We start from the raw sequence: 22,416 nt of genomic DNA, 5'->3' as shown, positions 1-22,416 counted from the left end.
TGTACACGCTCCACCATAAATTAGTATAAGGCTACTATTATTAAGTTTTGAACGACACATTTTTCTAGAAACATTAAACTTTTAGTATACAACATAGTGGGATTAATGTACAACAATATATTCACAATATAAAGTTAATATTTGTACAGTTTCTTAAGTGTTTATGTGTAACAATATGAAGTGTAGTCATTCTTGCCTTTATCATAGGATTTCAAGGTTTACTTTATGGTTCAACTATTATCATGACAACAAGTTGCAAGCTACAGCTACAAAAAATTCAAGGATAATAGTATTGGAAGTCAACGCTTTATCACTCAGTTGAACAGCCAGAATCTTTTACTATTAAAATTGCATATGCGAAAACACATGAAAGCATCAGCATTTCTCTTTCATTTTTATTATTATTATTATTATTATTATTATTATTTATTTATTTTTTATTTATTTATTTATTTATTTTTTTACCTACTTACTCAGATCCGAGTTTCCATTAGACTAACAAGACACTCAGGGCTCTAAAGAAAAACAAAAATAAAAAAGAAAATAATTGGTTCTTATTGGTTCTTAGAATGACCTCTCATTTTTTGAAATATACAAAGATTGATTCATAAGTCATGGCAACTATTTCTTTCGTACTCGCGAATTGGGATAATAGAAAAATCTGATACACATTTAAAATATCTATGGTATGTGTGACATGTACCTCTGAATGTTATCATCAGATGAAGTATATGCTCAGAACGGTGGATGTGAGTACGAGCCAAAGTTCAATCACTGAGTGACATGCTTCGGGATTGAAGGTAACGAAAAAATGAAATGAAATGAAATCTTTAAGTTTAACGTCCCACGGTTATGCCGGTTAGGCTAAAGGATACGGTGATAATGAGAAATAAGTGAAATGGTGCAATGAAGAAAGTGGGAGGAAACGGGAGAACCCCGAGAAAACCCATGAGCACGGTGTTTGTTCACCACAAAGTTCACACGGCGCGAGCTGGGATCGAACCAGGGACCCCAAACACCGGAGGTGAACGCTCTAACACTGAGCCACCGCGCCCCCATTGAAGGTAACGAATCATGGACAACGTGCGTACATCAAGATAACACTTCTCCGTGGCAGAAATGGAGTGAATGAGCGTGCCCTTCCCTATCCAACACAATGGTAAGATAGGTGGAGGTCTTCAAAGGGAAGAGTTCCAACTGCCGATCCCCATTACAGTATAAGCTCTGTCATTCTATCGTGTTTATATGATCATTCGGGCATGTGACTGCCAAAGTGTTTTAGTATTTTATTCACTGTTAATGCACAGTATTATAGTTCATTTTTGATGTCCCAATCGCATTGTGCAGTAAGGAACAATCGCCTAGAACTACTGAGTAGATTGTGTGACTACTTTGAAGGCTGTTACACAAGTTGTTCTCATACTTGCCATATTAGTGCGGTGGTATCACATGTCACTCAGCTGTTTATACGTGTACATGTTGCTCATGCCATAATGAAGCACTCTTGTTCAGTGTCCTAAGTTTTGCTTCTTCCCTAGGAGATCCTCCTGCATCCAAACTCTACCTGGTTGCAACATTCAGATATACATGCTACACAGTTTCAAAGGTATTTCTTTGATTTTTCGTGTTACCCCCAGTTCCAGAGGGAAAAAAAATAGTTGCTATGACTCAGGCCCGAAACCTGCCACAGAGGTTTGGGAGGCCATGAATGTGTTAGAGGGGGCCAAGTCACTAAAAATTCTCTTACAAATACCTAAATTGTGTTTTTTGTATTGAGGTCTGGAAGGGCCACGAAAAGTTTAGTGGGGCCAGGCCCCCCTAGCCCCCTCTGGTTGCGGGTCTGCTATGACTCATGAATCAACCCGCGTATAAGCAGCACCCTTACATAGTTCTATGATAATATCGCTCATGAAGTCAAACTGTATTGTATGTGGTAATATTGCTGAAACTGTAATACATATTGTTAAGAATAAGAGTTTGTTTTGATCAAGTTTTATTTTTATTTAGCTAATATGGCGTTCTAAAGGTAGAATGAGCAGCATTCATGAATATCATTTGTTCTAAGTTTACAGTGCATTTTAAACCTTCCAATTCCATGGACACCTTCTAATTTAGAAACCAATTTTAACCTTAAGTGCAACATGATTTCAGAAATAAAATATCCCTATTTCTTGCACATGTTTATTCTTACTAACTCTTAGTAGCGGAGTGCAACAGCATATCTATGGTTACAGTATTAATACAGTGCGTTTGAAAAGTAACTAAACATCTGCAACGTATTAGTAGTGGTGTCAGCTTATTACGCATCAGCATATCCATGGTGGTTACAGTATTAATATAGTGCGTTCGAAAATTAACTAAATACATGCTATGCATTAGTAGCGGCATATCATATTTTTATGTAACAGTATATCTATAGTTATACTATTATTACATCGAAAAATGACTACACATCTGTCACGTATGGCATGCCATCTTTTTATGCATCAGCATATCCAGTAATATAGCACATTCTAAAAGTCACTAAACACCTGTCACGTATTAGTAGTGGCGTGTCATCTTATTATGCAACAATATATCCATGGTTACAGTATTAGTACAGTGCATTCGAAAAGTAACTAAACATCTGCCATACACTTGTATAACAAACCAACTTACTTGTTTGGAGTATGTTTGATAGCGACCGTTATGACTGGCAGTTTTTCTTCCTCAAGTAATACTGGTCTATCACTTCGCGCATAGTCCTTTACCGATCCCGTGTTCATAAATTTAATTTCTCGATTAGCGCTCTTATACTAACTGGATTTGGAAACAGTGTACGTCTCTCTCGTACGAGCGTCTAACAGAAAGCTCGTCTCTCACTGTTTGTGTGTACTCTTCATGATCACAGAAGACAAATTTAGCGAACGCGAAATATTCGTTTGTCTAAAGTTAACACAATATTGGGCGCACACAGAAAGACACGATCTCAGTCGTTCAAAGGCGATGAGCACACAGTGAACAATGAAGAATTATACACAAATTCGTCTCTCAAGGTCAACCTTTGTAGGAAACATCACTCGAAATTCACGAAATACAATAGTTCAACATATCATTGTGATTGCATATGTACCAGCTTTTTATTTAAATGGCGTCACATCGCAATTTGCTTCACAAAATCATAGAAATCGCAAAATGCGATGCATCAGTGATCATAATTTATTATCGAAATGAGCTATTTTTGTGATAAAAGCAGTAAACACCAGGGTGTCTATCGGTCACGAAAGTCACGAGTGTCACGAAAAAGTCACGAAATCAGAAAACGGTCATGAAAGTCAAGAAATTTAGCTTTTGGGTCACGATTTTTTTTTAAATCTGTACAAATATAAGTAGAGACTTGAAAATTTTGTTCTATAAAACATCAAAGTTCATCACTAAAAATGTGTATGTTCGGCTTTTGATACTACCAAATCGCAAGCAAAGCACTCTTCTATCGCTTGCATGAAAATTCGGCCTAATTCGCACCCAAATTCGCTCTCGAAAATGATACGAAATTTTATGGTTTGGTAAAGAAAAGGTCACGAAAAAGTCACGAAATTTCATTTTGGAATTTTAGTAGACACCCTGAACACAGTCTTTCCTTCGTGATAGATTTTTTTCTTTTTTTAATCTTACAGCTATGGTGATTCTTTCCTCGAAAATTTGATATTTTCCTTTAGATTCCTCTTTGGTTCTTAATAAACACATACTTATCCACTGTGGACTACACACCATATTACTGGGGACTGGCCGTAGAATTGACGACGAAGAGGCCATATACACTTCAATATTTTATAGCATATGGAAAATAAGGTGTCTGAATAGGCTTTAGAAATGCAATATCTGAGTTTACTTTTCGGAAATTAAATAACTAGCGAAACTAAATAACTTTAGAAACATCCCCTTTTCTGCCCTCTATCGTTTGAAGCTGTGATAAGTACATGAAACAACTACATGATTATTTTATAGTAAAAAAAAAAAAGCGTATCAGGAACTTTCTAGAACTAGTAACCGTCACGTCTTATTTTCACGTGATTCCCCAATTTGCCTCACGACGCTAAGTGGACGCCGAAAATTTAGAAGCACCGGCCAGGAATCGAACCTGCAACCACGCGGACATGAATCCAACACTGTAACCACTAGACTACAGTGTCAACCAATTATTTCACAGTATTGATCCTGAAATATTTCGCAAAGGTCCTATTGTTTTTCATTGAAATGGCAGAAGAAAAGTCGTTTTTTAATATAATTGTCATTAATTTTTCTCTATTTTTGGATCAATAGATCTAATATATTTCAGGCAAAAATTTTCTTGTAGGTCTTATATGTCGAGAACTATATATAGTGTAGCCAAACCAAAACTAACAATTTACTCAGTATGATGTGCTTATTCCGTAAAAAAATATGAAAACTCGATTTAGGGACCGTTCAAATATGTTGTGGCCTCTGATCCACAAAATTCAATATATTTCATTGAATCAAACTTTTCATGTACGTCTTATATGTGGAGAACTACAGTGCCAAACCCAAATACTATCAGTGAACTCAGTATGATGTGCGTATTCCGTAAAAAATACGAAAACTCGAATTGGGAGCCTTTCCAAACTTTTGTAGCCCCTGATCCAAAAACTAATTCTTGGCCAAGATCGCAATCGTTTGATGCACTTTTTTGATCATGCGTAAAATTCTTGTTCTTTCATATACGAGTATGTTATATACAAACATTATTAATATTCATTATTTTATGTTCATGTAAGACAAAAAAATGAAAAGTTCTTTTTCATTGTTTCTGAAAATGTCATACAAAATTATAAATTGTGATGCAAATTGAAATTGGTTTCGGAAATTGCTATACAAAAGCAAAATCTTATATATATATATATATATTTAAAAATGCTAACACATAACCAGGTAGATGTGAGTTTACTTTTTGGACCCATGTACTTTCGCTCCTAAGCCTTATCTGATGGAATTCCTAGTTCAAACTTCTATATGAATTATCTACTTTTTCCTTTTTTATACATACAAGACTTGCCATTGAGACTAAGAAATCGTTTTGTTTCGTTTCAGGTTTGCCGATGATATTGAAATGATGACTGGAAAGAGACCTGGTCTGTACTGGATGATTTGCTGGAAGTACTTATCGCCATTGGCAATGCTGTCAATTTTAGTGGCAAGCTTTGTGGAAATTGCTGTTGGTGGCAGTGGTTATCCAGCGTGGGTATCAAGTAAAGGAGTAACAGAACACCACGAGTGGCCAACCTGGGCAGTCGTACTCATCGCAATACTAATACTTATTTCAGCACTTTGGATACCTGTAGTAGCAATATGTAGGTAAGTGCTTTTTCATTTTTGGATTAAAAGATCCAATATATTTCAATCAAAAATTTTCTTGTACGCCTTATATCTGGAGAACTACATATAGTGTAGAAAAACCCAAACTATCACTTAACTCAGTATGATGTGTTTATTCCGTAAAAAATACGAAAACGATTTAGGGGCTGTTCAAAAACTTTCTGATGCAAGAACTAATTATTGGCCAAGATCGTGATCTTTTGATGCATTTTTGGATCCTTCCTAAAATTTTTAGCCAAGATCTGAATCTTTTGATTCATTTTTTTTATCATTCCTAAAATTGTTGTTTAGAGATATTTAACAGGTTAGTTGCAAAGATAAAATAACAAAAGTGCCAAGTTTATTAGGTTTAAAACGATGAAGATCTTACAAATTTCATTTAGAAATAAGACCAAAAAATTTAAGTCTTTCGTCAGCATGACAATATTTATCAAACCAGTGCAAAGCCTTCCCCCTGATCTAGTGGCTAGTGCTTGTAACTTTGGTGTACGTGATCCTGGGTTCGATTCCCTGAGGACGAGTACATATATTTAATTTCAAAATCATTCACTTTCATTAACTATCCGTCCTCTTTAGCTTAAACGGCCTAACCGTGAGACGTTAAACTAAATAGAAATCACATCATTTTTGAAATAGTACAACTACACGATAAAGATGGACAAAACAACTTATATTTGTCTCACCCTATCCTCTTAAAACTAATTGAATTTAGATACAGTTCGATATTACAGATATGTTGACGATGTACTTTTCTTGTACAAGGACGATTCACAACTAGATTACTTATTAAAAGAATTAAATAATATTCACAGGAATATTATTAAATAATAAATAAGAATATTTACAGGAATATAAAGAAATAAATAATATTAACAATACACCATTATTAAATAATTGGTATAATCAGGTTAAAAGGAATTTAAGTTCCGATAAATCTGAAACCGACATAAAGGATACAAAATGGATTGGATTACCTATTTTTCCCAGATTGACAATTGCATTAAATAGAATCTATTCACAATACGGTTTCCGTACAGCCTTAAAACCTCCCAAAACTTTAGAAAACAACATCACACAATTTAAGAGTTATTACACGAATCCCAATAAAAAATCGTGTATTTACGAAATAAAATGCAGTTGCCAAGAGAGTTATATAGGTAAAACGAAAAGAAATTTAAAAGTGGGAGTAAAGGAAGACTTTAGAGATTCGAAAGTGGAAAATCTGGTGTCAGGTTGATCAAAACATTGAACACGTTCGAAACATTTAAAAGAAACATTTACACAACTGCGGTAGAGATTCTCCATACGTCATTTAGGAATTCACCGAATGTCTGTACGGCAGGGATAATGAAACAGATCAGTAAAGATGGAAACCACACAGAAAAAAAGTTGTTACTCATGGCACGATTTCACGTACATCTACAATGGGAGTCAAAGTAAAGATCACTTAGCATGGTTGCATAATGTCAAGGGCCAATGGAAAAGGTATACCAGATAGAAACTTGCAGACAGAGGGTAGAAATAAGAACAAGTGTAACTAGTCGTGCCATGTAATAAAATAACAGCCAGAATTTATAACGACGTACTGTATTTGTAACGCAGTATCTTACACAGAATAGCACTACAAACTACTAGGTCATACGTACCTACAGAAAATGATCAAAGTACTGTCTTCCCACATCTATGCAAACGTGCTAATTGTGAGTTTCGAATGCATTCCATCACTTCCGGTGTGTTGCGTAACTGTTCGCACGCACCTTCAATGCGGTTTTGTAAATCGGCAAGTTCCATTCCCTAAGTGTAAAGTTGCTTTCCCTTCACATTCGAAGCTGTCTAGCTCTGCCCCTGACTTCTGGACTATATGTTATATAAACTTTTTATCTTGTTTTGATGCCAGGAATCTACGGTTTCACTTTTCATCATTACTTCTGGGATACCTTGTATATTTTAAATCATATTTCCTTGTTTGTAGCAGTTTATAACGTTTAACTGGATTTCTTCATATAACATTACTTTTTTGTGAAAAAACAATTTGAAAGGTGTTTCCTCATCTGTTCAAATATTTTCTCTTTTATGAATGAGCTTTATATATATCTATATCTATATCTATATCTATCTATCTATATATATATATATATATATATATATATATATATATATATATATATATATATATATATATGAAAACCGGCTGAGAATGCTCTAAGAGCATTGCCAGAACGAACTTAATAAGAATTAATTTTTCTTATTAACTTCTACAGGCTAATACTAATTGTTCTTTGTACTTTATTATTAAACATTTTTTTAATATATCTATCCATTTATATATTAGTACTTTGAGTACTAAATTTTTCACATGTTTTGTTTAAGAGTTCTGTTAAAGAAGTTCTACGATGTGTTGTTTTACAAAAATACTTGCTCAAAATTGAAAAATTCGCAAAATATCATCTCTCTATGACTTATGGTTCCCGAGATATGTCTCCTTAAAAATCCCGAAATTTTGGCCAATATCTGGGGAACAGTGGCCAGTTGACCACTGACCATCAGTTACTATTTGGTACCAAAATGTTCACATCCTCTTAGGTATTCATTAACACCAATATCATCTCTGTATGACTTACGGTTCCCGAGATATGGCTTCTTAAATCTCCTGAAATTGGAACTTTCCGTTCAATATCTCGGGAACAGTAAGAGTGACGCGAAAAATGCTATCACTTTTTTTTAGATACTTTTGGATGCTCTATCGAATGGAGGGCTCCAAATTGAAAAAATCGCACAGAACAAACCAACAAACAAACAAACAAACAAACAGACGCATACACACACGCACTCACAGGAAATTCAGTAACGGAATTCTGAAGTTCATTCATTATCATCTCAAGCAGTTTTCTTGCTTTTCCTTTTTACGTGAAGTTCGTTGTATATGCTTCATTTTTCTAGCGAATAATTTTAAAGCTCTCATCTTATTATTGTACGAATATTCATTCATGTGTATCCCTTTATAATTAAGTCGCTAGTGCGCGTACTTTCTGTATTCTTGGTTCGATGTTTGACTCTCAGCGGTGGTACTTGCCTTGAATATAAACTTGAATATTTCGGATCTCACTTTAAAGTATCTTTCTCAACTAGGTTTCTTCATATCTACTGCTTTGCTGCGAAGTATCTTTGAAACCATCTTCTCGTATCTCGAATATACTTTTCTCTCGTTTTCTTATCCCATATGGCACGTTTTCTCTTAAATAACTCTAAAAGTTTCTTATTATATAACTAACTAACTCTATGGCCTATGGAATCCGGAGGTTCAATGCCGCGTTCACAAAAGCCCTCCACTGACTTCTATCCTTAGCTAACTGCATCCGGTTTTTACTTTGTATTCCAATCTCTGCGAGATCCATCTTAATATTGTCCTCCCATCTGCGCCTAGGTCTTCCTAATGGTCGTTTTCCGATTAGTCTTCCAGTCAAGACTTTGAAAGCGTTTCTACTTTCTTCCATTCTAGCTACATGACCCGCCCATCTAAGCCTCCTAGACTTGACGACCCTAACAATGTTGGGTACACCATATAACTTATATGTTCCAACTAAATGATGAAAAACGACTGGAAGCTTTCGAAATGTGGGTGTGGAGAAGAAGTTAGCGAATTAGCTGGGTCGAGCGGAAAACGAATAAGAGTGTCTTTGAAATGGTGGGGGAAAAAAGAATAATTTTAGACATTATTAAGAAGAGGGAGAGAAACCGGTTGGGACATTGACTAAGAAGGAACTGTATCATGAGGGACGTACTAGAGGGTGTGGTGGCAGGAAAGAGAAGGAAGAGTCGAAGGAAACTACAATTAATGGATGATATCAAAATAGAAAAATGTATGTGAAGACGAAGAGGTTAATGGAAGGCCGTGGAGCATGGAAGCTTTCTCAGCTGCGGCAAGTGACGTGCCAATAATGGCAGAATACGATGATAATGATGATGATGATGTTTGAACTATCTTTTTTTAAAAAATATAAGTTCTTTTCTTTTTTCTCTTAATTGATTTTTTCACATAATTTATTCAGTTTTGCAATGAAGTAATTACAACTATCGTTTCATGTCTCTGAAATGTTTTATTTTTTAGGTGTTTTTTAATGAAGAAAATTCTACTTGCTGTAAAAATACTTAAAATTATCTTCTTGCTCGTTTGTTCATCCATCTATCCAGGATATTTTTAGTTATTTCATTGAGAAACCGAAGTTTTGTGAAGAAACCAATTTAAAAAAAAAATCCATACACACGAGTATAACGGAACTATCTGTGTATATTAACTACATTTTTGCCGATTTTCGTGTTTAAGCATGAAATTATCGAGTTATACATATTTCTCACCGAACCTTAATGCCACAACGAGCGCGTGCGGAATAACAATAGAGTTCACAGTTGAAGTGGGACTTTATCAGGGATCTAGTCTTAGTCCGTACCTTTTTCCAATTGTGATGGACTAGCTTACAAAGGATACCCAGGAGTTAGCACCTTCGCATACGCTATTTGCGGACGACATCGTGCTAGTAAGTAAGACCAAGGCAGCTGTTACGACTGAAAACGCACTCAATACCTTCATAAACACTATACTACTGTGAGAGCACTCTATTCCATTTCAATAAGATTCACATATGTTCTGTATGGTTTTATTTCCCAATTAACTTCGAACAACAGAACTTTACAACCAAGTGTAAACTAAAACTACATCCCTTTCAGATATATTTTAGTCCTTGACAAAACTACAGGCACCTTTCCTCTCTCCTCCTGTCTCGAGAAAAAAAACTCACCGCCCAAAATCACCGTCTTTTCTTCGTTCTTTCCGTCTTCTCAGAGGATTCTACAGCAGCACTGCAAGAGAAATTAAACAGTTGGAGAGAAGCATTAGAAAGCTACAGGCTTGGAATTAGTAAAACCAAGACAGAATATTTATATTATTCTTTAGGAAAAAGGTAATCGAAAATACAAGACTACAACTGGACAAGGTAATGATGAAGAAATTCAAACACTTGGAATAGCACCGGCTGGACAAAATGGAGAGGAGTAGCAGGAGTGTTGTGTGACCGTAGGGTACCAATACGCCTTAAACGAAAAATTAACAAAACCATTGTGAGGCCTGACATATCATACGGGGTGGAATGTTGGACAACAAAGAAGAGACAGGAAAAGAAGTTACATGTTGCGGAGATGAAGATGCTACGATGGATGTGTGCAACAGCGCGGAAGGACAGAACTAAGAATGAAGTGATCCGAAAAACACTGAAGATGAGATCAGTAGTAGAAAAAACTGCAAATAAGTAGACTGAGATGGTTTGGGCATGTAAGAAGATCTTCGGAATACGTGACTCACCGAGTGGATGCTATAGTACTGAATGGAAGCGAGCGCGGAGCCGGCTAAAGATGTTGGAAGATTGTGTTAACAATGATATGGTGCGGTGTGGTGTCACAGTGGGTATGACACAAAATAGAAACTGGTGGAGGATAGCGATCCGAAGAGCCGACCCCAGCTCACTAGGAAAAGGCTTAGAAGAAGAAGAAGAAGAACACAGAAGAACTATGATTAGGGATACTGCAGTACAATAGCTACGTAATAATCGCATTATACATACACGCGTCAATTAATGTGAGAAACACTGACTTCCTATTGTATCCAGAGTGAATTTTTAGTTGGGTTTCTCTAAAAATCTCTTTCATTATTATCAGGAATGACTTTTTGAATGCTGAATCTTTACAAACGCACATTTTAAACGCTAAATGCCTTTATAACGATGTACTTATAGCTGTGGAATGACTATCACATCAACCTGTTATTTCTGTCAAATAAATTGAACGTTTTTCCTCAATTTGTTTTTTCATTTTTAATTATTCTTTTCACATTAGCCCTTTTCACAATTGAAAAATTATCTTCTTGTTTTGTAAAATTAAGTTTTCTTATTTTTTTAAAATACAGAAATATGGTTTCGTTGTGTAAGCTTTCCTTGCTTAAACAAGTAAACTTTAGGGAAAAAAAACAATATATCTGTCATTGTCAATTTTTCACAATTATTAAATATTTCTTTCGTGTTTGATTACAATATTTTAACGTATAATGGTAACTTTAACGGTAGCTATCCATATTTCATTTCTACTGTTGAAACGAAAGTAGTAGAAGTTACAGATCTCGCCGTTAGATGGCAGCACAACATTCTCCAGTGATTGATATATACCGGACAAAATTAAAACTTCTAGTTCTGTTTACTGTCTATCAAAATTTCTTATCGTTTGGATTGTGTTTATTATGAGACATCACGATAATAATAAAAAAAAAATAACCCTAGTAGCAGAGCAACTTGCACACCGCTCGATGTAAGCTTGAATTGCAAGTCGGCCAAACTTGCATCTAGTTTGATTGGAAAACGTGCAAGCATGCCGCAAGCTGGATTCCAATAACGAAGTTACATGAGGGCGACCTTGCATTCAGTATTTCATTCAAGTTTTCCGCAAATGTTTTGCAAGTCAAGTCAAGTCAATAGCCAATGAACGGCCAGTGATGCTATGACGCTCTACGAAGAGTCTAAAACATCGTTTGCAAGTACAACAAAAGGCAGATTGTATAAAAACATGCGTTTCAAGGGCAAGTGTAGAAAGCTAAAAGTCAAGCATCCCAACTGGGCGAAAGCATTCTTGCTACTAGGGAAGTTGAATTTCTTTTAAATCTACATATAACATTGAAAAGAAAAAAAGAAAGAAAGAAATTTTAGGGGAGGTGGGACAAAAGTATAAGTGCAATTAATTTCATGAAAGTATTCGCCGACAAGATCCGAAATTCATTAAGTTGTTGTAAATGGTGAGAAATCTGGTAAAATTTTGATTTTTTCTGTACATATTAAATTTGCAGTGAGTTGATAATCGTTTTTATATTGAATGACTGGAATATGTACAGAGTATCCCAGAGAAACGGGGAATTTTGAATCTAGAATTAGCAACACTGTATAGCCGGCATTTGTTTGGAACCGAGAAGATAACGTTGTAAAGACTTTGCCATTTAGTTTCAATGAAGCATTGAAGTTGTGCGGAACGTGCGTTTGCAGTGAAAGCATTTGATAAGAACGGCGACATTCTATGACCTTCGAGATCCCCTGAATTCAGTGTATGTGGTTTCTCTCTGTAGCGAATCTATGGGGACATCTCGAAAGTAAAGAATATAGTACACGTCCTGCAAACATTGTTGAACTGAAACTGAGAGTTAAAGAACTCACTGCCGTGAATCAAGGCGTAATACATTGAGCATTGCAGCAAATTTCCAAAACATACTTGTATCATAATCTGTATGCTGAGATGGGGCACATTTTTCGGATGTCGCCTTTAAAAACTAAAGTGGCATGGAAGTGCCATAGCTAATGTCATTGTTAATGGCTCAGGTTCCACATGTATCTGAATCATTAAATGTATTCTTTCCTGTGTTGATTAGTGCATTTTACGACATTTAAAATTTTCCTGTTTTCCTACGCCACCCTGTATTTTTCTCATGACTAAAAACCAGTGAAATATTTTTTTTCCTATTAGCAATAATATGAACGTTACTTCTTGTAGGGCATGCGGAATTGTTATCATTGAAGACGAAGACAAGGCATGGTTTCCAGCTGAAGATCTCAAAGAGTTTCACGGCGTTGTACCACATGACGTAACCGCTGCAGAAAAGTTGTTATTCTGTATACATGAGGATGGAACCGAAGGTCTTTGTTGTCCTACGGGACTTCCAGACGATGATACCTAGTAAAGAGAAGCATTGTAGCATGGTATTAAATCGATATGCTAATATTCCTGTATGACATAATATGCAAATAGATTTTTAAAAACGTCAATCACCCACGATAGAAATGGTAGCGGTCTAAATGTTGTGAAATTGTACATAAGGTTCATCTCAGTATCTGAAGTAACTTGTGAAAACACATAATAGTAATCAGAATGTTGTATGAAGGGTGGTTACACATTAAAAAATAGCAAACCATAAAAACAAATAAAATAAAATTAGTATTTTAAGCTCACTGTTTGGCATAACAAAAGATTTTATGTGAACCTTCTAATTTATTACAACTAATTACGTAATTTTAAAAAAAAATCATATCATGTTATTGTCTTGTAATAACATTTGGCTCAATAAAAAAAACAAGTATATAAGCAACCTCTTATAAACTTTTAAAAACAAGAATCTTAAAAATTAAATGATAAAAGAAATATATTTCCCGAGAAAAAAACACTTAATACATATTTTTAAATACAGATCAAATAAATTTTTACGATAAAATTAAGAATAACATATTTTTAAACTTTGTGTTATGTACTCTACGTTAAAAGCTAGAAAAAATGTTTGAAATATTTTATTACTAATTATATCTAAATACTCATCTATTTCTTGTTTTTATCGAAATATTTTTTCAATCGTGATTAACATATAGATATAATGTTAGATAATTACTTTTGTTGTACAGTAATTTCTATTTTTGATGATGAAAATAAGAAATTCATTGAAACGATAAATGTTGAGAAACCAAATCATTTTAAAGTTAATATAATGTTTCAAATTGTCGAGAATAGGTATTAAAAAAATATTGGCACACTATAAAGTCCATTTTTACAACGTGCTTTAAGGTCCTAAAATTAAAAAAAAAAAAAAGACTCGACTCATCAACAAGATTCTACATATGCCATGACAATAATATGTTATGTTGCTATTAGATTGTAGTTGGTTGTTGTCATGCTGTTATTTGATAGATTTAGCTTATTTGTTTATTGGAAGTATATTGTAAGTTAACGGAGAATATTCAGTGTACATCAATAGCACTAAATGTGAATAACGGCATAATTTTATTGAAAGAAATTTATATCTTTTAATTTTGTTAAAATGTACTTTTAGAAATATGTTCACCATATCCTTCACTTTTACGCCATTCTAACAGCTAAAAGCGTAACACCATGTATCAGCTTGTATTATTTCTCAGATGTACTTGTAATTAATTAAATACCAGAAAAAATGATGTAAGACAATAATGTCATATGTGACAATAAGTAAGGCTTCCTATCTTTTTTGAATATTGTTTAAATGCAATTTGGTTTTACTAGTACTTGTGTAATGGTTCCATTTGTTCATATTCAGTAAAGTTGGAAGATTTACATGAATATTATCCATTGTACAATATATAGATCAATCAATCAATTAGGATGACCAAATTAGTTACAGATAATTACTTTATATTAATGATTATATTTCTTTGTAATTTACCACTAGCAATTTATTACTTGATTCAGATTAATTTATTAAAAATTATACAATAAGAATCATACTTATGATTATCTCTTTTAAGAAATGCAATTATGCTTTACTATATATAAATATACTTTTTCTATACATCAACGATACATTTTTTTTATTCGAAATACTTTCTAATTGTATGTCAACAACAAGATATTATATTTTCATTATTGAATGTTCATATATTTTCATGCTTTAGGATAGTTTTAAATAAGGCATTAACTGTTAAGCAAAGTTACATTTGTTTTCATGTATGAAGGGGAGAGATTTTATCATGTTTGATCAACGAATATTGATCAATTCATTGTTTATATTAAATCATTTGTTATTACTTCAGATCTTGTATTAATAATTTATTAGAATTTCAAACAAGGTTTTAAGTATTAAAATATTTTCAGTTGACTATCGTTAATTTGTGTCTCTTTTATTACAAAAACTTAAAAAGTATTGTAACTATTCATAGTTTTAGACAAAATTTAAGATTTTTTTTCCATAATGCTTGGTATTTTCATGTGTGAAAAACTGTAGGAACTGTGATAAACATTGAATGAAAATTTTAATCGGTTACTAAAATAATTTGAAAACGAATACTTGCAATAAAATTTTAGCTTCTGCAAATATTTTAATGCACCATATTAATAATTGGAAAACTTATTATTCAAATAAAAGGACTATCAAAGGACTTTTGTTTTGAGAAAACCAGAAACAAGATGATTTTCAGCTATTAATAAGAAATAAATAAATAAATAAAGTTATACGTTTTATGTATCATATGGCGGTGTGTATGTATATATACAAATATATGTATTGTTATAGTTTACTATTATTAAAGTTTTATATCATCATGTTTTCCAATCTAAATATTATGCATATGTCGACAATAAATTTTATGTTTTAACTTTGAAGAAATTATTCATATTATATTTCACAATACATGAAATACAATATTCACTACACCATAATATTGTTGTATTTTAAATATTATCAAGGTTATGAAATAATATGTACTTTACAATATGGCTGCTTTTATGCCAATTATGTCCATCTAAATATTGTTATGAATTTGTACACGATGTCTAAATCTTTTCTCGTATAAGAATTAGCTTTCTTTAACTATTACTTTTTTAATAAATTTAAAAAAATTAATTATCGCATAATAACTGTGATCAATTTTCAAATCCCTATGATTTTTTTTTTTTTTTTTTGTAATATTCAACAAATGGTTTTAAGTAACTGTTTCTAATAAAACAAATATGTTTTAAGTTTATTAGTGTCGTTACAAGGTACTCCTGATCATACTTCAGAAATTTGTTTATGTTCTAAGCAAGAAGATAACGTTTAAATATTCAGTTCAGTCTTATTTATCTAGCCCATGTTCTAATTGCAGATCATTACGTTTTAATGAACATGCAAATTGAGAACGAAATTTGGGATTATATAAGGTATTATGTGTATTTTTATTTTGTTGTGCCTTTACATGCGTGGTTGAGATATTAAGGCAGCAAAGACGTCTTCAAAGTTACTTATGTTTGATGATGACCATTAATTAGTCACATAATGATTTCTTTAAGTGCTCTAAAAATGTATAGCTTCGATATTTAGCCACGCTGAAGAAAGATGTGAAATTCTTAAATGCCTTAGTGTTTATTCTAGAAATTGTATGTAAAGCATTAGCAGTACAAAGAATAAGTCCCATATTTTGTTAGTGATGCTTTATATAGGCCTATGATAAGTAATATGTAATAAAAATAAATTATAAGCTATAGCAGTATACGAGGCACGTCCACAAAATAAGTGTACTAGGGCCCTCGCAGGCAGAGGGAATTTGTTATTGCTATGTTAGTCACACTACAGTGTAGCTTAGCTCCTATCCTTTCCAGCCAGCCTAATCACGCGTCAGTACGATCAAAACTGTGGCCGCAGTAACATCTCTCGTGAAAGATGTCGATGAAATCTGCTGCCAAGTGCAAGATTCGCCGCGTTGTCCGTTATCTCGTTGTGAACGGAAAATCTTCGTCTGAAGTTTTTTAACGAGATCAAAACAATTGAGAAGGGCAACTCAGAACAAGAGGAGAGGATTGCTGACGAAGAGAGTCTGCTTTCTGCACGACAATGCCAGATATGAATACAGCCAATGCAACAAAGCAAATTTTGGAGTATTTCGGATGGGATGTTTTGAACCATCCCGCGCATTCTCCTAACCTGGCGCCTTCAGACTATCGTCTGTTCACCTCCCTGAAGATGCACATGGGTGGGAAAAATTTTTCAAGTGACGTTTAAGTGAAGGTAGAGGTGAAGAATTGAGCAAAAGTGGTGGTGACAGACTTCTTTGACCAAGGCGTAAAAATATTGATCCCTTGTCTCACTAAGTGCATCGAGAGGCATGGCGACTACGTAGAAAAATAGCTCACATATGTACTGATGTAACCATGTAAAAGTTTTGTTTCAAATATTCTTTTGAAACGTAAAAACATCTAATACATTTATTTTCTGGAGGTGCCTCGTATATAGCTTTTTTTTTTTTTTTTTTTTTTTTTTTTTTTTTTTTTTTTAGTGTTATCTCAGATTCTCAATTTTGGAAGTTTTTCGTTTTATGTTTGGAGGTGATATTACACTATTGGCAATAAGAAGAGTTTATGTAATTTAAAACTCTCCATTAAAATATACGAGCTGTCTAATTTATATTTTTATTTTGTCAATATTTATCTAGTTTAAATCTATTATTTTTTTCTTTTCATTTCCAATGATTTATTAATATTCAACTATTAGATATTTTAGGGAAATTGAAGTTACGTATACTGAAAAAATAATGCTATGATAAATTTTACCAAATGTTACTATTGACTAAATTCAGTACCGTGAAACTTAAATAAATTTCATTAAGCTATCTAAACTTTATAAGTGATTCAGCAATTTTTTATTCACTTTATATTTTTAAAAAAAAATATATATTTGCTTATACATCTACGTATATGTACATATAAATTATAGTTGTGATTGTAATCATATCATAGAGAAATAGTTTCAAGTACGTTTATTCAATATCATGATCTAATTATCAGTTTTTTTTTATCTTACGGAATTTCCTGCTTTTAGGTATCCAGAGGTGACATATAGAGTAAAATTGCTCAGGATGTGGAACATTTAATGACAATAATGACGTTGTTACACAAGAATTTAAAGTATAAAAATGTGGTCCCCAGTTTAGTCGAAAGAAATATACATATATATATACATTTATCTAAATATAAGATAACATTAAGTACAAGACTGTGTAAGTAGACCTAAGTACCTATAATCCCCGTGAAATTATCTTAGCCTAGATTTAAGGAAATGTAGTTATATGTATTCTTATTGTTAAAAGGGAAGGATGGCAAATACAAGAGATAATTTTATAGCTCGGTCCTGTCATAATCATATAAAATATATTTGATATTCCATCGAAATGAATTAGCTATTCCCAGTGGTGCTATTCAGTCGGTTCGCTAGAACCGGTTGTTAAAATATTTCCAGTTCGCAGAACTGTTTGTTATACTCAGACATAACAGTAAATTTAACCATTATAACCAGGAACAGTAAATTTTAGTTTAATTATCTTTCTTTTCAGAAATTCTTATGGCTATAGGGTTAAACATATGCCGCCTTATCTAGAGTCGTTTAGATGTATGATTAGCGTCATACTAAAGGGCTGACTACTGCAGGAAACATGTTAGTCGAACTCTTTAGTATGACACTAATCACGCGTCAGAACGATTCTGCATAATTCCTATGATCTCTCAGAACAAGGTATAAGCGATTATTATCTCTTAATCTCAAATGCTCTGATATCAAGAATGAGAACTGAATTGTACTGGAGAGGGTTATTTATATCTGAAACACATACATACCATTATCAACAGTTGTTGATCCATTACTGGATTAAGGTATTTTTAATTCTTGTTAACAATCTATCTATCTTAGATAATTCAAGATATTCGCAATGCTACCTAATTTTATCAACCACTTTTTATTAGGATACTGTGTAGGTCTCTACCTGCCACTTGTGGTATCCAGTAAAAAATTTGCTTTTGTCTACTTTGTACGGTTTGTTTCCTAAGAGAGTTTTATAAATATATATATTTACAGAACTGGTTGTTAAAAAGTTAGAATAGCACCACTGGCTATACCTACCTTTGTGGACCAAAATGAGATGTTTCTCATATTCTGAAAAATAGTCAAAATTTATAATAAATGTTATTTTAAGTGAAAATAATATGGAGGAGCTACACTACAGCAATATTGTGTGAAGAGAATGATTTTAAACCGTAAATTCATATCTGTTGACTAATATATCACATTTATAATATGAACTAAATATTTTTAATAATACATTAATGACATGTTTTTCGTTCTAATTGTAACGTAAGTTATTTATACACAACTTCATATTGTTGAACCAAAAAAACAATTATTTGACTTTTCTTGCTTCACTTCGCTTATTTTCGACATACAGTAGACTCCCGAGTATCTGGCCTAATATGGCGGAAGGGCAAGCCGAATAGGCCGGAGTTCTATGAACTCATTTCTTTGCGTAATTTCTCCTCCATAGTCACTAAAACTTTTTTTCGTTTATCACCCATTTTCAAATCTTCACTGTAGTACACTTAAAAAAATTAAGCATATCCCAAGAACAATTTACGAAACCAGAGTTCCTTCGTGGCTAAGCGGTTAGCATATGCATCTTTGGCGTGGGAGACCCGGGTTCGATTCCCGGCGGGAGCTCACGTGGTTCGGATTCCACGTTAATCAGTAGGTCCACGTCTTATATAGCCTTGCTGCTGAACGGGACGTTAAACTCAAAATCAACTCAATTTACGAAACCAGTACTGTACGTACTGTACAGTTATAATCAGGAATAGCGGCAAGCGTACTGTATCGAGGTCCGATACACACTGATGAAACGACGAACAAGGTTCAGAACGCTGCTCTTTCCCTGTCACAACTTGTATTTTGCACACGACACGTAGAAGGATCATAACAGATGCCCGCTTCCAATGCCATGACAATGTTGCAAATGCAACATTGCCTTCTTCATTAAAAGAAAACTAGACGGGATGATCGCGAGCCGGATACCCGGGAGTCTACTGTACTTTCGGAAGACGAATTTTTCAAAGTAAATTATTCGTTCTCATCACACAAACATATCAACAAACACAAATATTGTGTATAATATTTCATTACAAGTTTATTTAATATTGAAAATACGATTAAAACAACGGAAACAATCTTATTTTGCTTCCAAATAACTCAATATATATAAAATGTACAATTTACATACACTATATTATACATATTATACATGACTTGCCAACCTTCTTCGTAATGTTGTGAGAGATATGTTCTTGTCCATATGCTGATGTCACAGCTTTGCTGCTAGTTGTAACTGATCACATAACATAGCAGGAGAGCAAAAATTACCAAGTAGTGAGAAACCGCTGTTAGGAAGAATATCTATACGATGAGCGTTAAATAAAATAGAAATTAAAATAAAAAAAAGAGTTGTGTATCTGTGCGTGACAAATGAAGAGTACATAACGAGTGTGAATGTACCTCTATTTCTGCGTGCGTTTGTGTGTGTAAAACGCGTGTATGTGTTTATTTTATCTCTAACGAGCGTGTGAAGAAAAGCGTAATGGATCTGTTTACCCCTAAAGAAACTCACAGACTTGCGACGTGAGATATCTGAGAACTTCCTTGGAAATATGAAAAATAATTATAAAAAAAATATTAGTGTTCGGTGGCAATCAGTAAAAGCATGTATTAAGGACAACCTCTGTGTTCATAATGTATATAGAAGCTGTTGCTGTTTGGTTGGTTGGACATTATTGTTGTTGTTGTTTATTTTCTGTGGAGATAATAAATTGTTAAAAGGGATTCCGAAGTTATTTTATTCTTCCAGATCGTTCTCCATAAGAATTTCCCCATACTGGATACCTGATAACGACAATTACACAGCCACGCACACACACACGCCGAATCCAAATTTCGAAACCCCAGGACGATCCATCATGTCAATTTGTTTATGGGCGAAAAACTAGCGATTTTGGATAAGGAATATAGGGCTACACGTAAAACAACCATACAAAAAAACAAGTGCAGTGGACTCCACGGTATGGATTCTATATATCTTGTTTCGCCGAATCCAAATTTCGAATCGATCATTTTTTTTTAAAGGGCGAAAAACTTTAGCGATTTTGGATAGGGAGAATACACGTAAGACAATCAAACAAACAAACAAAAAGTTCTCTCCAGCGAACCTCAGGGCATGGATTCGATATATTTTGTTACATATAATTCAAATTTCGAAACCGCAGGATAATTGACTATGTCAATTTTGTTTTATGGGTGAAAAACGTGTGTCCTCCCTATCCAAAATCGATAAAGTTTTTCGCCCATAAAACAAAACTGACATGGTCAATGGTCAATTGTCCTGGGATTTTGAAATTTCGGCTCGGCGTAACAAAATACTTTGAATCCATACCCTGGGATCCACTGCACAGAACTTTTGTTTTTTGATGGTTGCTACATGTATATTCCCTATCCAAAATCGCTGAAGTTTTTTGCTCATTAACTAACTAACTAACTCTATGGCCTATGGAACCCGGAGGTTCAGTGCCGCGTTCACAAAAGATCTCCACTTACTTCTATCCTTAGCTAATTGGATCCAGTTTCTACTTTGTATTCCTATCTCTGCGAGATCCATCTTAATATTATCCTCCCATCTGCACCTAGGTCTTCCTAATGGTCGTTTTCCTATGGGTCTACCAGTCAAGACTTTGAAAGCGTTTCTACTTTCTTCCATTCTAGCTACATGACCCGCCCACCTAAGTCTCCTAGAGTTGACGACCCTAACAATGTTGGGTAAACCGTATAAACTATGTAGTTCCTCGTTATGAAGCTTTCGCCATTCCCCATTCTCGTTCCCTTTGGGTCCGAATATTCTTCTCAGGATCCTGTTCTCAAATACTTTAGTTTTTTGCTCATTAAAAAAAAAAAAAAAAAAAAAAAAAAACTGACACGGTCAGTCGTCCTGGGGTCTCGAAATTTGGATTCGGTAACACTGATAACACAACTTTTGCTTATTTTCTTTCACGTTTAATGCCATAAACGATATATATTCTATTTGAAAAACTGTATGTTTGTATTGTGATGGCAACACTGCTTGTGTGACAGAAGTGCCGTGTTCTTGGTCACGTGTCCCCCTCCCGTAGGTATCAGGTTATTTTCACACATTTTTTCATTTTCTGCTTTTTCCCGGCATTTTTGGGGTATAACTCAGCACAACCTCAGCCAGTCACTGCTTGGTATATGTATTATATGTAACGGGTAAACAAGGTATTTCCGCACCGAGTGCCTATCACCACGATGATTAGCAATCCACAATTAGTTAGGGTGCATATTTTTATAAAAATCTAGTTGTCACGGTTCGCATACCTCCCTTGTGAGAAGATTACATTGAACCATCTCCCTTGGTCCCATTCACGATGTTCCCTACACCAATGCATTTTGGGACGACAGTAGGTAGGGGATAATGGAGCATACTTAACTGGCTTCTGGGCATACAATCCAGCACCAATCTGTCGTCGTAAAATTGTTCTGGAGGATATATAGACAACAGGAAACGCGTGAGTAATTTGGGCTGGAGGAGAAGATCGAGTTCCTTTTAATGACTGTCCTATTATCGATCCTGTAGAACTGTTGTACAT

At 34.0% G+C, this 22,416-nt stretch overlaps 1 protein-coding gene across 1 annotated transcript in view; it reads left to right on the top strand.

Moving 5' to 3' along the window:
* LOC145675264 (sodium-dependent neutral amino acid transporter B(0)AT2-like) overlaps nt 1-20,584 on the top strand; it is a 244,740-nt gene extending 224,156 nt beyond the window's left edge. The window contains exons 11-12 of the mRNA XM_081745647.1: nt 5,089-5,352; nt 12,952-20,584. Of these exons, the coding sequence (XP_081601773.1) occupies nt 5,089-5,352; nt 12,952-13,135 (448 nt within the window). The 3' untranslated portion in view covers nt 13,136-20,584. The remainder of the gene's footprint in view (nt 1-5,088; nt 5,353-12,951) is intronic.
* The last annotated feature ends 1,832 nt before the right edge of the window (nt 20,585-22,416 follow it).

The sequence above is a fragment of the Thermobia domestica genome, chromosome 18 (assembly GCF_964235325.1).
Source record: "Thermobia domestica chromosome 18, izTheDome1.hap1.1, whole genome shotgun sequence".
Lineage (NCBI taxonomy): Eukaryota > Metazoa > Arthropoda > Insecta > Zygentoma > Lepismatidae > Thermobia > Thermobia domestica.
The sequence above is the reverse complement of the archived record's forward strand: the minus strand, read 5'-3'. Positions and strand labels throughout refer to the sequence as shown.